The 16,377-nt window shown below is 40.6% G+C and overlaps 1 protein-coding gene across 1 annotated transcript in view; it reads left to right on the forward strand.

The window, feature by feature from the left end:
* MRLN (myoregulin) overlaps positions 1 to 440 on the forward strand; it is a 16,581-nt gene extending 16,141 nt beyond the window's left edge. The window contains exon 3 of the mRNA XM_012801354.1: positions 210 to 440. Coding sequence (XP_012656808.1) covers positions 230 to 370 — 141 coding nt within the window. The 5' untranslated portion in view covers positions 210 to 229 and the 3' untranslated portion in view covers positions 371 to 440. The remainder of the gene's footprint in view (positions 1 to 209) is intronic.
* The last annotated feature ends 15,937 nt before the right edge of the window (positions 441 to 16,377 follow it).

A 16,377-nucleotide genomic window follows, 5' to 3' on the forward strand; every position in this document is an offset into this window, starting at 1 on the left:
TGTTTGGCGGGTCCGGGCTGGGGATTCAAACCCGCCACCCTAGGTGTACGTGGCTGGCGCCTTAGCCGGTTGAGCTATAGGCGCCGAGCCCAAATACAACTATTTTAAATTGCACACAAACTTCATGTTCGCCATGTATTAGATTAAATCGAAAGAATCAAGATTATCAATGTGTTCATTTGAGGCTACTTTTCTTTTCTTTTTCCTAGGGAACAAGAGTACTCCGGATATGACTGGTAAAAACTGGATATTAATTGCCACCACTACTCCCCAAAGTCTGGAAGATGAAATTGTGGGAAGACTTCTAAAAATTTTGTTTGTGATCTTTGTTGACTTAATGTCTATTATGTATGTTGTTATAACTTCTTAGAAAGTTTCTTCGCTTCATATGCAAATTTCAAATCGAATTTCAGTGAATAAAAATTTGCATTTTAATATGTTGCGTGATTTTAATTTAATGACATTGCCAATTTATTCTAGAAACCAACAGGACGTTACAATAAAAACAACATTGTGCATTGTTTCATACTTTATGGTTTATAAAACATTTGCAGAAATTGAAATGGAATTTTTTTTCCCCAAAATACCTATGCTTTAGACCCTTCCAACATCTTTATTTTTAACATAGTTATTTGGTATTTGACTAAAATTTATAGGTGAAATTATGTGTGAAGTTAATTTTTTTAAGGATGTGTACCTCTGTGAGATTTTGTATCATTCTATTTTTAAAATACCAAGCTTACTACTGTCCTGGGAGCATGATCTTTACATACAATACGACAATAGTTTATACCCATTTTCTTATACAAATATTTCATCTCTTTGCAGGTAGATTGTTTTTCTTAAGGCTGGGCAATTAAGTAAGTGAGAAATATTTCTACCTATGAAGACTCAGTGTTTGGAAGGAATACTTAAAAGACATTCATTTAGGAAAACACAACTTGGAGGAGAGGAGGGAAAATAAAGTGTAACTTGTGTTGATTTCCTATTTTGGACTAAATTCTCGCTGTATATTATTTAATGTAAGGTTTATAATAATCCTAGAAGGAAGGCGTTAGTTGTCCGAATTTTACAGGAGAATGAACTGAATTTTGGAGGAATTATAGCAGCTTGAGGCCATAACAAGGAAGAGGCAGAACCAGGTTTTGAGCCTCTATAATCTATAGGATCATGTTGCTTCCAAAGGTAAGTAATAATACCTTAACAAGACAAGTGTAGTTAAACACCAATCTGTGGAACTCAACTAATTATTTTTCTGACAATACCGCTTTATTCAAGTCCCTATTGCAGTATTTAGTATTGCTGCTGTTTATTTTCTTATTCCACACTGAAACATCTTTTGTCAAGAAAAAGATCAAGTCTACCCTTTTCCTGTGTCCCATTTGACCAAGTATTCTCTTCCCCTGTTTTCTTAATTCCCTCATTGCCAGGCAGTCGTGTTAAAATATAACTGTTGAACTTCTGTTTTTCAAGCTTTGGAAAAACAAGATCTCTCTGACCTTTAGACTTTTTGAGATTTCCCATTGGACGCACATCTTAGCAAAATTCTGATTTCTTCCATGTGATACCTTTCTTCTTAGTTTTGGCCCAATCATTAATGCGAGGTTTCATAAGACACCTAATGAAGTGTGAAAGGAATGAGGACCTTTGTGACATAACCCTTAACCGGCTTGTATTTCACCTTTCAGTGGTGTTGTATATTTAACCATAAACCAAATAGCGTCAGACTGAGCATTAACTGAAAACTTTAACAGGACGTCCTATTCTTTTCCCACGCCATGTTTTCAGACCCTTCTTTTGGGGTATAATGATCGCTTCCTGTTAATGTGATATGTTTCTCCCAACCTCCTCTATTTGGGGTTTGTCAGAGATGATTATCAAGTTACTGGCAGATGAGTCAAGTCAGTCCCATCTTCAGACAATTGTTTCTTTTCTCTGAAAGCTTCTAGACAGCAAGTAATAGGATTAGAAGCATCAACTCTAAAACAAGACTGCCAAGCCCTGGCCTCCCTTCCTATAGCCTGATAACCCTGTTTCAGCGTCTTTACTGATCAAATGAGAGCCTATCTCATAGGTTTGTAGAATGAAATGGATTAACTGGTGCAAAGTGCTTAGCATGGCACCTGGCATATGGAAAACCCTCAACTGATGGTAGGTTGCTGTCATTATCCTCAGGTGGCGCAGAAATGATGCAGCCTCCTTCAAACTCAGTGTTCATGAGCTTTGATCACTTTGCCTATTCTACCCTAGAATGACACCATACTGACCCATCCCATTGGCCCGAGGATGTCATTGTGTCCCACTGGAACCTGGGCACAGCTCTGTTAGAGACATAGGTCTACACTGGTTGACCACACAGGGCTTCTTTTACTTACATTATTTTGGGAGCTGGCAATTACAACTAGGTATCATAATGTGACTCGAGAGAAGAAAAGGCATGTGATGAACGTTTTTTTCATCCTTTTTTCAAGTAATTAAAGTTTTAACATGCAAGTGCTGTGGCTTTATAATCGGAAATAGGTCACGTTTCCCTTACTCTTCAAAAATGTTCACTTAGTTTCTTTTTTTGCCAGACAAGATACTGGGCAGTCAGGTCAAAGTTGTTAACAAAAAAAAAGAGAAAAAAGCACAGTTTTTGTTCTCATAGAGTTTATAATGGGGGTGGGGGAAATGAATGAATATTGAATGGTACAATTACAGATGGGGGAAGTATCAGGGAGGACAAGCCCAGGGTGTCGTGAAGGGTATAGTGAAAGGTGAGCCAAGAACTACCATCAGCAGAAACTTCTGGGAACTTTTGATACCCAGAATCTATTTAGAAGCTGCACTGTAACAAGCTCCCCAGAGTTTCACATGCACACAATGGTCTGAGAAGCCCTGGGAAGCTCGCTGAACTAAGTGTTCCCACCGTCTTGTTACTCTGGCTGCTGAATAGCTCTGTGACCTTTGAACAAGTTGCTTAACCTCTCTGGTTAAGCATAACCCATACTCTTCCTGGGTTAAAACAAAGAAACAGAAATGGGGCTCGGCGCCTGTGGCTCAAGTGGCTAAGGTGCCAGCCACATACACCTAAGGTGGCGAGTTCAAATCCCCAGCCCGGACCCGCCAAACAACAATGATGGCTGCAACCAAAAAATAGCCAAGCATTGTGGCGGGCACCTGTGGTCTCAGCTACTTGGGAGGCGGAGGCAGGCGACTCGCTTGAGCCCAGAAGTTGGAGGTTGCTGTGAGCTGTGAAGCCACGCCACTCTACCCAGGGAGATAGCTTGAGGCTCCGTCTCAAAAAAAAAAGAAACAGAAATGGCATCCACACCATCTGTTTTGCATATCACACGAGAAGGCGTGAATATTTTAAAAAGTGGGCTGAGGTTCTATAAATCCAAGACATTGTTATAAACATCAAGAAGCCAGGAGTAGGTATTTCTGTGAGGTAAGGAAGCTGTGGCTCCCTTAGTCGAATGGGAGGATTATTTTCAAAAACTGCAACAATATCCATGGCAAATTTGTATGTGTGAAGTCTGGTTTAAGAAATGTGTTTTTCCTCTGGTGGACTTCTGTGGTATTTCATGGAACTTGACATTCACCTGTGAATGTCTCCAACTGAAGTGGAAGGTGTTTCTCAACTTGCTGCTAATAAATAGGAATTACCTGGCCATGCCTGAGTGCAGAGATCTACATGCTACTAATTTCATAATCTTTTGGTATTAATTCAAGCAGCCTTACATCCCATCCCAGTTCTGCTGTCCCTTGAAGAAATTCTTTTAATTCTTGAAAACAGAGGTCAGAAAATGCCTTCTGAACTCCTTGTTATTTATAAATGCTAATATCTGGGATTGAAGTGTACTGTGCTAAGTGTACTGTGCTTGCGTTAGGAAATTTAATCTGTTCTAACACGTTCATGAAGTGTTTCTGTTTCATAGATGAGGAAATGTAGGTTCAGAGGAATTAAGTAAAGTACCCAAGTTCATATAGGAACTCACTGTAGTGATACAGCCAGAGGTGAGAGAACCAAGACCCCCAACCCCAAACCATCTGCATCTCGAACTCTGCTTCTGACCATTCTGTTATTCTGGCCCCACATCAAGCCACAGAAGTTAATTACCTCACTGCTTCCTCATTAGAGAGGTTTGGGAGGTTTGCTCCAAAGCAAGAGGTTTGAACTGTAATGAATGACCCAATCCTAAACTCAAGGATTTACTGAATAAAATGCAAACCATTGCATTTATCCTAACTATGTCACGAATCTTTGCAACCTTAGCCAACCTTGTGTTGGCTACCCACTGTACAGATGGTTCTTTCCTTTCTGCTGTCTGTAATAAATGTGTTCTTTAATCATTGTCTTTAATCAATCTGCATATGTGTTCTTTAATCATTGAGCTCCATGATTCTGCATTATCAAATATGAATTCAGGTCTCGTAAACAGAAGTCTTGGGATCCCTGTTCTGTGTTCAATATACAAACAAATTAAAGCTCTATCCATAAAGAGGTTTTAATGTAAATTCTTTAATAATGGAAAAATCTCAAATACTGTTTTGAACAATTTGTTTCCAATGATCTCAGATGTGGAATACTGGTAAATATGTCAATTGCTTGCGTTTAACAATAATGCCTCTTGAGTAAGCAGCACTTTGTAGCTTATGAAGCACTTCATGCCTCATCAAGAGTTGTAGACGGTCTAACATTTAAGTATCCACGTGAATGAAAGGACTTACAAGAAAAATAAGCCAGAGTCATTTTAGTAGGAATGAACAATTCCTAAACTCTGGCTGCTTCTGTAGAGTGCGGGGCAGGATCTGAGAGAGGATCTTAAATATGCAGTGTTTGTGTGATCACTTAGACTCAGGTGGTTGTTCTGGGCGGTTCTCTGCATGACTGTTTACCAATCGCATTGGGAGCAGTCCCACTAACCGAGCACAGGGAGGGCAAGATGCTATGTAGGCCAGTCTAAGATCAACAATGAGTCCAGATTTATTTATAAACCCACAGGAAAGGCCCCTGAGTGTACTGCACCATCTGACCTGAGACCAGGGTGAGGAAGATTAGTGCAAAGAAAGTGCCCAGGAAGTCCTGGGTGGCCAATTGGATTTCTAGTGTGAGCCATTTGCCTTTTCAGCCAGGAGGTGGTTACAGACTGTCCTCTGGAGTGTCTGTAACCATGAACTCCTATACAAGGTGTGATCTCAACATGCAGAGATTGACCTTTTGGGTGTTGCATATGGAAGCTGATTATGAGTTGCTCCGTGGAGATGATTTATTCAGTAAACAGTGGTAAAGCACACACGGCCTATCCAGCAGTGCTGTAGGTACAGGGAGGTATTGGTGTACAAGGCAGGTGGAGTCCCTGTCCTCGTGCAGCTTGGTTGGTAAACACCAACTTCACGTGCTGGTTGGTAAACAGAACTTCACGTGCTGTGGAGAAAATAAAACAGAGTAATGGGAGAGAGGGTTTATGTGGGGCAAGACTATTTTAGCTAGCTGCTGCTAAGACACCATTCCTGAGGAAGCAGCATTGGAGCAGGGACTTGATTGACAAGGAGGCTACTGAGAGGAGGCTGGCAGAGGACTCAGATGCAGAGAGAAGCAGGCACAAAGGGCCTGAGGTGGGTAGGACATGGTGAAACATTAAAAATCCCAGTGTGACTAAAGCTGAGAGAATAAGTGGGGAGTTAACTTTTCCGGATGGATAAAAATCAGCTTCTACATAGCTTCTCTGACATTTGTCCTACAACCCGGATAGTCAATGAAACTTTCCCATGGCAGAAGAAAGAGAGAAAATGTGTGATTATTTCTATGGTGTTTTGTGTCCTTTGTGCTGTCACACGTCACAACTGACATTGAACGATGGACCCTCTCTCTGAGAGTTACAATTTTTTTGTGGTTATTCAAGGCTGATCATGTTTGACTCCCAACTGGGCCCAACGTTAAGCAGCTCCATCGCTCTCTAAGATAAATTTAAAAGCTGTGTTTTTAGGATAGCCCTTTAAAAACCACACATAGACCTAAAATTGTATCTGTTGTGATTTTTAATGTAAACGTAATTTTATTTTAAAGACAGGCTCTCATTCTGCCACCAGGCTGGAGTGCAGTGTCGTTAGCATAGCTAGCTCACTGCAGACTTGAACTCCTGGGCTCAAAGTGATCCTCTGACCTCAGCCTCCTGAGTAGCTGGAACTACAGGTATGCACTGCCATGCGTGGCTAATTTCAAAAAGATTATTTTTGTAGAGATACAGTCTTGCTAAGTTGCCCAGGCTGGTCTCGAACCTGACCTCAAGTGACCTCACACCTCAGCCTCCCCAAAAGAGCTGAGGTTCTTGTGTGAGCCAGTGTACCCAGCCTTTGCTGTGGGTTTTAGTAATAGCTGTAATGAACTATAATTCACATACCATACAATTCAATCGACATTTGACTTACATGCAATTTAAAGTATGCAACTCAATGACCTTTAATATATTTACAGAGTTGTGCAATCATCACCACCATCAATTTTAGAACATTTTCATCACCCCCAAAGAAATCCCATTCCCATTAGTACCCATTGGGAGTTGCTCCCCATTTTCCCTTAGCATATCCCCCTCCATAATCCTAGGCAACCACTAATCTACTTTCGTCCCTAGAGACTTGCCTATTCTGGGAATTTCATATTCATGGAATTACATAATATGTAGCCTTTTCTGTCTGGCTTCTTTCATGTAACATAATGTGTTCCACGTTCATTCTGGTGTAGCATGTATCTGTACATTTTATGGCAGAATAACATTCCCTTATATGTCTCTAACCACATTTTATTTATTCACTCATCAGCTGATAGACATTTAGATTGTTTCCATTTTTGGCTGTTGTGAATAATGCAGCTGTGAATATTCATGTACAAGTGTTTGTGAGGGCATATGTTTTTATATATCTTGGTTAAGTACATAGGAGTGAAATTACTGGGTCATATGGAACTTGAACTTTTTGAGGATCTGCCAGGCTGTTTTACAAAGTGACTGCCCCATGTCTCTAGTTTTGGAAACAATTTTCTCCTAATCTCTAGGGGGAAAAGAATATTTTTGACACCCTGATAATCCTCAAGATTTCAAATGTTAAATGGATTATGAAAGAAAGGCTAAAGATTAAAGCTTTTGCTTCCTTCTTTTTTAAAATTAAATCATAGCTGCGTACCTTAATACTATCATGGGGTTCAGTGTACTGTTTCTGTATATAATTTGAAGTGCTTTCATCCAACTGGTTTGCTTCCTTCTTTTTAATTTGGTTGGAGCTGATCTGTTTTGTTTAAATTTCCATTTTATGTCATCTAATAAGCATAACTTATTATCTGGGTTCCTTATCACCTATTTCATGTTGATAAAGCTAATCACTTAAGAAATTCCTTGCATTTCCTTCCGATCCTTCGGTCAGGGAATGAACACCAAGTTAATGTGAGATTCTTTTTCACTGACAACAATTGGATTTATTCAACTAATAATCACTGGATACCTACTCTATGCCGGGCAGGTGTGAGGTGCTGAATATTCTCCTTGGTGTTTTTCATTTTCAGAGGTTTACTTTGTTAGTTGTGTGGGCTGCAAATAATTCTTATAGTTCGTTTTCCATAAGCAGACCCTTTGTTTAATATATTAAATTTCAGCTTTTGGTATTCATTAGCTACACACTTCTCCTTATAAAATATTCCACCTAGGCCACACTTAGTAAGTCAAACTGACTGCAGATTTCAGTTGTCAGCACCACAGGAGTTCCATTAGGCCTTCCTTTTCCACCGGCAGCAATGTTCGTTTTGTAATTTATTTGGTGGTATATTGTAACACTATTGGCTGAAGAACTTATTGAAAAATAATCTTGACCAGCCAAAGAAAAGTTGAACTGACAGCTTTCTAAGAATTACATCTCAGCCAGAATCCAACCCTTTAGTTTATTAAGACCACAGTTGACAGAAGATGGACAGAAGATGGACCTGGGTTGCAAAAATATTAGTATGAGTGGGGAAGGAGGATGGTGCCTGAGAAGTGATTTAAGGCTACTTTGTTTAAAGGTTAATTTTCAGACTTTGTTGGTCTTTGGACTTTGTTGACTCCCTGGACTGGTTGCCATACCTTTATGGTACTACTACTCTTTGAATACATTTCAAGAATTCAGATGCTGGTTGTGATGATAACCTCAAAGGATATCATTGTAGATGACATCTATTCATAGTCATTGTAAGTGAATAGAATTATCCTCCTTTAATTATGTATAGGAAAGGTAGATTAAAAACCTTTGTTGAGGCTCGGCGCCTATAGCTCAACTTGCTAAGGCGCCAGCCACGTACACCTAAGGTGGCGGGTTCGAATCCCCAGCCCGGACCCGCCAAACAACAATGATGACTGCAACCAAAAAAAAAAAACAGCCGGGCGTTGTGGCAGGTGCCTGTGGTCCCAGCTACTTGGGAGGCGGAGGCAGGAGACTCGCTTGAGCCCAGGAGTTGGAGGTTGCTGTGAGCTGTAATGCCACGGCACTCTACCCAGGGGGACAGCTTGAGGCTCTGTCTCAAAAAAAAAAACAAAAACCAAACAAAAAAAAACCTTTGTTGAGTGGAGTTCCTTCAGATGCTCATGAAAGCAAGGACTCATATAGCACTTGCTATGTGTTAGGCTGTTCTAAATATTTTCTCTGGTTTAATTCATGAACCTTCACACCTACTATGTGAGGTAGGTATTATTTTCCCCCTTTCACAAATGAGGAAACAGGGGCAGAGAAAGTAAGGGATCTAGTCAAGGTCATGAAGCTAACGGGAATCTTAGCTTTAGGGTCTGTGCTCTTATCCTCTATGTTTTGCCCCTCTCTCTTTTATTTCCACTTTTCATTTTTGTCTTTAGAGATGGGATCTTGCTACATTGCCCAGGCTGAAATGCAGTGGCTTATTTACAGGGGTGATCATAGTGCACTGCCTGGAGCCCCTGGCCTGGAGCCACTGGCATAGCTGGGACTAGAGGCATCCATCACCATCACCGTGCACAGCTCCCTCGGCCAATTTTTATTCAACCTTTTGGCGTTTATGTTTCTTCATCTGAAAAATTAGCCAATTAAATTTTACATTGAATTCAAGGTTGCCCTTGCTAATGTCCAGGGCCCCTTCCCTAAGATTCTGGTTCAAATTCAGCAGTCTCACAATAATCATTTATGATCATATAAATGATTATTTCTCTTAGTATCTCATATAACTAAGAGAAATAATCAAGACACAAAATATCTTGAGAATTAAAACACTCAGAAGCAGCCTCTTTGTGCCTCCAAGGAATTCTGAAGGACCAACTTCAATGAAGGGAGATGGTTCAAATGGTCTCTGTATAGGAGGTTGTTGGTTAATTCAGTCTTAGCTTAGTGGATGAGTCTATGTGATTCATCCAAGTATTTGTATTATGGGCCATATCACTCTGTAGATTTAGAAATGTAATCATTATTATCTACATACACAGTGACTTTTGGTTGAGGCTACCAGGGCTGTTGACAGGCTTCTACTGAACCAACTGGACATCTGGGGTTTGATAGACATTAGCTTGTTACAACCAAAGGACATTACTCTTTTTTTTTCTTTTTTTCCGAAGACCTCTCTTGCCTAATCATCATGGAATGGAAATTGGTCAGAGTATTTGTGGTTCTTCTTCTTGGTTAGGACAGTGACACTAGAGCATTTTCTTTGCCAGGCAGCTCGACTCCCTATACTGCTATCTAATAGGTTCCGCATCTGTTTGGTGACCTATGATCATGTTTTCCAAACCACAAATCAGGAAACTAAGTCTGACAAAAGAATTTTGTACCATTTCCAGTTGCAAAAGAAATCTTGAAAATTTATTTTAGATTCAATGATGCTAGAGTTTCTTGGAATTTTTGAATGTGTTACTGGAAAAAAGAGACATAATATTTGCTTTGAAATTAGATATATTCTAGAGGATCTTGCAGCATGAGCCATACTTCCCTAATTTTCCAGCAGTTCTTTTCTTAATCCTTTTATGCATCAGTTACATAATACTTCTTTTTTTTTCTTGAGAGAGAGAATCTCAAGCTGTTGCCCTGGGTAGAGTGCCGTGGTGTCATAGCTCACAGTAACCTCCAACTCTAGGGCTCAAGTGATCCTCTTGCCTCAATTTTTCTATTTTCTGTAGAGACAGGGTCTTGCTTTTGCTCAGGTTGGTCTCAAACTCATGAGCTCAAGCAATGCACCGCCTCAGCCTCCTAGAGTGCTAGGATTACAGGTGTGAGCAACTGTGCCTGGCCAATACTTCTTAATCTCTCAAATTGGTTGCTTTATCTTTTCATAATTTTACAGATTTTAAGTTTTCATGGTTTTTGCCTCAATTAAACTAGCCTCCTAACTAATCTCCTTTTTAGGTCATTCTCCAGCATGGTTTCTAGGAGCGATCATTTTGAAACACAAATTCAATTGTGTCCTTACTCTGTCTAGAATACTCAATGGTTCTCTTCTGCTTTCTTTCTCCTTAATATGGAGATGAGAATGTCTATGCTGTAAAATCACTGTAGAGGACACCCATATTTTGGCTGGTCAGCCTCACAATTTGCTTTCGAAGCAAATGATCTCTCTCCCAGTGAGTATTCTCAAAGTGCCTTGCCTTCCCCTAGCTTGAAGCCCACGCCAGACCAATCATACTTTCTTCTGGGACTTTGAATCTTGAAAAAAATCCTGGAAGGATGGAGATAAAATAGGCAGAGCTTATTAATTTCCTGATGAGGATAGGTAGTCCTTGCCAATGAGAACTCTAGATGGGCCTGAGTCCTTCCAAGTTCTTTAGTTTATGCTATCCTGCCAAGAGACGAAACTGTTACTTGCAATTAAGAAGCCTGTCTGCTTTTTTAAATCTTTCACTTCACACAAATACTCTGACCTTTAATCTTTCTTAATGATCCATTGTCATTCCCTAGCATACCAGGAGAGACTTTGCAGAGGCTCCTCTCTCTGTCATGCCTCTCTCTCAACCTAAGCAGTGCAGTAGAGTCTGTGTTTCCTTAATAGGACAAGTACTCTGATTGGGGTAATTAGATTATCCTTATAATTACTAACTATCAGTCTTCCCTCCTACATGGCAAGCTTCTTTGTTTTCGCATGATGCCTGGCACAAAATAAATAATTAAGAATTCTTTGATGAATAAGTAAATAAAAATGATAGTATATTTTATAGCTCATGTGTGGGAATTTATGTCATAAACAACAAAGAAAGCATATCTTCAGAATTCAAGAAAAGGGTAGAAGGTTTAAGATAATAGAATTAATATGCATGAGACTAAGTATAAGGAGAATTGCTGATGAAATTAGGGCAAACGTATTAAAACTGGGAAGATGATGATGACAAAGTCATGTGACAAACCCAGAGTATGTATGTTACTAGCTAAGCAATTTTTTTTAAGTATGTAAGCAATTTTAAAATGTTACTTTTAATGCAGCTTGATTGAACAGTGTAGTGGTTAAGAGCACAGAATCTGGAGTCAGACAGGCTGTGTTTGAATTCCTGCCTCTGTTTTTTCATTTGTAAAAGGGGGGAAATAGAAGATACCTTATAGGGTGGTGCCTGTGGCTCAAAAGTGTAGGGCGCCAGCCCCATATGCGGGAGGTGGCGGGTTCAAACCCAGTCCCAGCCAAAAAAAAAAAAAAAAAAGAAGAAGAAGCTACCTTATAAAGTTGTCATTATGAAAATATATGGATGTAATACAGGCAAAGGGCTTAGCACAGTGCCCGGGGGTTCTAGTCATTCTTCATCACTTCCACACTCCAAGCCAATCTCTGCCCTTATTGACCTCTGTGCCTGGAAGGCTGACCCCTTATGGGCAGCATTCCCTGGACTTCCTCGGTGTCTGGCTTCTGCTTGGGTTTGGCTATGGTAGGCACCACCATCTGAGATCTGAGAGCAAAGAGACCTTGTCTCCTGCAGTAAGCTGGGTGTCTCCCCACTTCCAGTTACCTTCAGCTTGTCCCTCCTTTGCTGCTGGCTGCTCTCCCAGGCACTGGGCACCCCAGGTCCTCCCTTTGTTACTTATGCCCCAGGGGCAGTAATCACTTCCCTCTATTCCTAGTCTTTGGATCTTCTTGTTTGTTCCTTTAACCCTCCCCACATCGCTATAAATAGTTTTTTTCCCTTAAGATTCCTTCACGTGGATGTCTGGGAAAAATGCTATTTCCTGCCTAGACCCTAATAAATGGTGCATAGTAATTGCTTTAAAATGGGCACTACTGTTATTATGTTAAGTGAAATATTAATGTTATTAATATTAAATATTTAAATTATTAAATTATCAAATTAAATAGATTAGTCAGCATATGAAAACAAACATGGATACTGAGTAAGTGGGATTCACATGCATCTTTGAAGCAGAGGACTTCAAACATATTTCACATCCGTATCAGGCTATTTTGTTTTGCTTTGGAGTAACTTCCAAGTACTTTGATAGAAAAGTTTAAGATAGCCTTGCGATGTGGTCAGTTGTAGGGGTACAGATAAATAACCTATTCTATGTGAGCCCAGCCTGAGGTGGGATAAGGGGTGGGAGAGTAATTTAATCTTTTTTTTTTTTTTAAAGACAAAGTCTTTCTTATGTGCAGAGGTGTCATCATAGCTCACTGCAACTTCAAACTCTAGGGCTCAAATGATATTCCCGTTGTAAACTACCTAGTAGCTGGGTCTACAGGCATCAAGCCTGGCTAGCTTTTCTTATTTTCTGTAGAGACAGGATCTTGCTCTTGCTCAGGCTGGTCTCAAACTCCCGAGCTCATGAGATCCTTCCTTGGCCTCCCAGAGTGCTAGGATTACAGGCATGAGCCACTGGGTCCAGTTCATTTTTTTAGGCTGGTTCTATCTGTATTGATTTCAGGTTATGTTCAAACTGTTAAGGAACTGCTTGACTATATTTCGTTCCTTCAAGGGAATGTTTTTTTTCTGTACAACTTTTACTTGCACGGGTTATCTACCATCTTCTAAATCATTCCCCAAAAATCAAACGGCAGCATGTTGCATAGATCTAAGGTGATGGTATTTCCTGAACCAAAAAATATTTACTTGCTGAAACCATGGGGCAAAGTCTCCAGACTATCCACAAAGTATGGCCCGTGTACATAGAATAGAGGTCATGCTCTTTCTATTACATCATATAGAGAAGAGGAGAAAAAGGCTAAAACTTACCATTTTGAACTGAAAAGTGGAGCTTTCTGAAACTTTGGTATGTAATACATCTAAGTCAGACACTAAGGTGGAGGCCCATTAGAAAAAACTGGCACTATTTCATAAAAAGATTGAATTTACTGGATTTATGTTTATTTTTAAATAATATTCATCTACTCCACCTGTATTTTCATAAGAAGGACTTGGATCCATCAGTACATTTGAACTCCACAGCCTGCCTCTGGGAGTGAACTTTTCTTTCCTGGTGATTACACTGTGGATCCTGTAAGCTGCGTCGGTAACTTAAGTGATTCCATGAGTGAATTAAAAATGTGACAAATGGCATTACATTACCCTGGATGCATGTGGAAAGTGTCTCTTCTCTTCCTTCAGTGCACTTATGAGAACATACTATGTACCAGGCACTCTGCTGGGTCCTGAGAGATATCACCGCTGTGAACCAGCACAGCTAGAGGCTGCACGTTAGTAAGTGTGGACCTTGTACTCGCACTGCCTGTTTTTACCTCCTGTCTCTGTCCCTTTAGTGCTCTCCAACTTCAGGCAACTTTCTTTATGAGGCCTTCCTTTCCTTTCTTTCCTATAATATCAGCAGGCTCTCAAAGAATAGTATTTATTTCTTTTACCCTCTGCCCCTACGACCAAAATTCATTGAGCAGATAAAGGATTTTTAAAAAGGTGAAATGATATTCTGGAGAATTGTAAGTAGAAATACCATATGGTATATCTTTAAAGTTTTCTTTTCTTTTCTTTTTTTTTTTTTTTTTTTGAAATGCAGTTTTGCTCTGTTAAGGGAGCTAGAATGCAGTGGTGTCATCATAGCTTACAGCAATCTCAAACTCCCGGGCGCCAGCAATTCTCTTGCCTCAGCCTCTCCAGTAGCTGGAACTACAGGTGCCTGCTGTCACGCCTGGCTAACTTCTCTGTTTTTGTAGAGATGAGGTCTCCGCCTTCCTCAGACTAGTCTTGAACTCTAGACCTCAAGAGATCTTCTCGCCTTAGCCTCTCAGAGTGCTAGGATTGCAGGCATGAGCCACTGTGCCCAGCCCATTTTTCTATGGTTATAGAGCTTTGAACAAAAGCACTATAACCATAACAGAGAATAGTTTATCTGCTTTTATTACCTTCTGACTTTTTATGTGTTAGAGTGTGAGAGAATGAAAGGGAATTATGATAATAGCATGGTTCACAGATCTCCAAGCTAACTGCTATAAAAGCCCTAAATTCCACTTTCTTTACTTGTTTTTATTTTAAAGTGTAGTGTCTTGGTAGCTATGCTGTTATTCATAACAGGGGAAACACACTATGTTAAAAGAAAGGAAACCTGCCAGGGTGTAACAAGGCAGGGCTCAGGTCCTGACCAACCTGCCACCCTCCCCTGACCAGATGACCTCTGGTTTGTCTTTCTGCTTCCTTGGTGGGATGAGGACCAAGGAGCAATTTTAGGTTAATTTGTCTATTTTGTTCTATAAAGGACTGAGGTGGAAAATAGTCTAAGTAGAAAAGCATTAGAAATGCTTCACCAGCTGCTAAGTTCTTAATAAATGCTCCATAATAATAACACAAAACAAAGAGCCAACTCCTTCGCTGAGAGCATCACCTTTGCTTCAACTTTTCTTTGAAAGCTTTCTGTCAGGTTTCTTTTCCTCCCAAAGCAGGTTCATTTAAATCCAGCTTATTTGATGACGTGCCTTTTCCCATTTTGTTGAAAGTACATGAACTTCTGGAGAGAGACCCAAAGGGCAGATGCTGTGCGGAGCTGTAAAGCCAGCAAATATTTAACTTGTCTGACCCTCACTTTGAAAGCACATCTTGCATCTTTATGCTCTGAGGGTGAAAAGCTGGGGGTGTGGGGAGGTGGTTTTAGCCTTGTCTCTGCCAACCTGCCTGCTCTCCCCCACCCCAGGGTGATCTGGAGCTTCCCTGGGTCAAATTCCATTTGCAAGTAAAGTGTCAGGGTTGGACTAGATCTCTGAGTTCTCTTGCATGTGTGACTGAACAATGGACCTTCACAACATGATGGGGGCAATTTTTACATTCCAGCCAGCCAACAGGATCCAGGGCTAAGCGGCCACTGCCCCCGGAGCCAGATTCCACACACTTAAAGTTCTCCAGGCTGCTTTCCAGCCACTTCATTCATTATACTACCAGCCTGGCCCCGCAGCCATTGGAGTTTGTGACCCCTAGGGTCCAGTCTTATTCTGAAGCTGGGAGTGTGCCTGCATATGAGCACAAGCTCCTTTTTAACTTGTAGTTGATAGGTGTGGGCTGCCTGAGTAGAAATGAAAATTCTGGCCGTATACTCTCCCTACAAGACATTTGGGGAAACTTGATGGAGATGTGAACAAGGATATGACAATTTTAGAAACCAGTTGGTGGATATAAAAATGTTTTTTAAGCAGGGTTTCCTTGTCCTCAAGACATAATTTCATATACATTGACTGGTGTGTCCAACAATCAAGTTGACATGTGCTCTGGTGATTGGGAGGTATTTGAGTCAAAGATGAACTTTCTAAAAATATCTTGTATTTAAACCTATAGAGCAAAGTACACAAATTACCAGTGTACAGGTCAATGCATGATCACAAAGTGAACACTATGAAGTAACCACACACCAGGTTAAAAATACAGTGTGGTAAGAAGCCCCTCTTGCGATCTCTCTGCTCCTCAGAAATGTTTTTGATGGTATTGACAGCAAATATTCCAGAAAATATTTTTGGGATCACCTTCCTCTTATTGGCTGGTCATTTTCTCACCGCTAACCTGTCAGTCAATTGAGTAGCAGAAGTTGTGGGTGGGTGGGGAAGATGTCCCAGGAAGGGCTGACCTGCCATGGTATTTGTCCTATAAGAAGACATGACACATGGCCAGGTTGCCCAAGGTTTTTGAATGCTTCTTTCACGAAGACTACTCGATGGAGGCACTATTTTGGAATCTCATTCTCCTTTCTTAGATGAGGAAACTAAGGCCCAGGAAGGTTAGGTAGCCGAATTTGGACTTCTATAAGGTGTAGAGTCTTTGTCTAGGTCAGAATCCGAGACTTTCAGAGGATAAAGGGAATTCTCCTCTTGGTGGTGGACGGCCCAAGTCTCCTTGGCGAAGCCTGTAGAAAGTATGGTGCCACCCAGAAAAAATGCACACACAAAATGTATCTCTTTGGCGGGTCCCCACACCTCATGAACCACTGGTACCTATGGACGGTCCCCATCTGTCT

This window comes from Otolemur garnettii, unplaced genomic scaffold, assembly GCF_000181295.1.
Source record: "Otolemur garnettii isolate 467f Iridium unplaced genomic scaffold, OtoGar3 scaffold00008, whole genome shotgun sequence".
Lineage (NCBI taxonomy): Eukaryota > Metazoa > Chordata > Mammalia > Primates > Galagidae > Otolemur > Otolemur garnettii.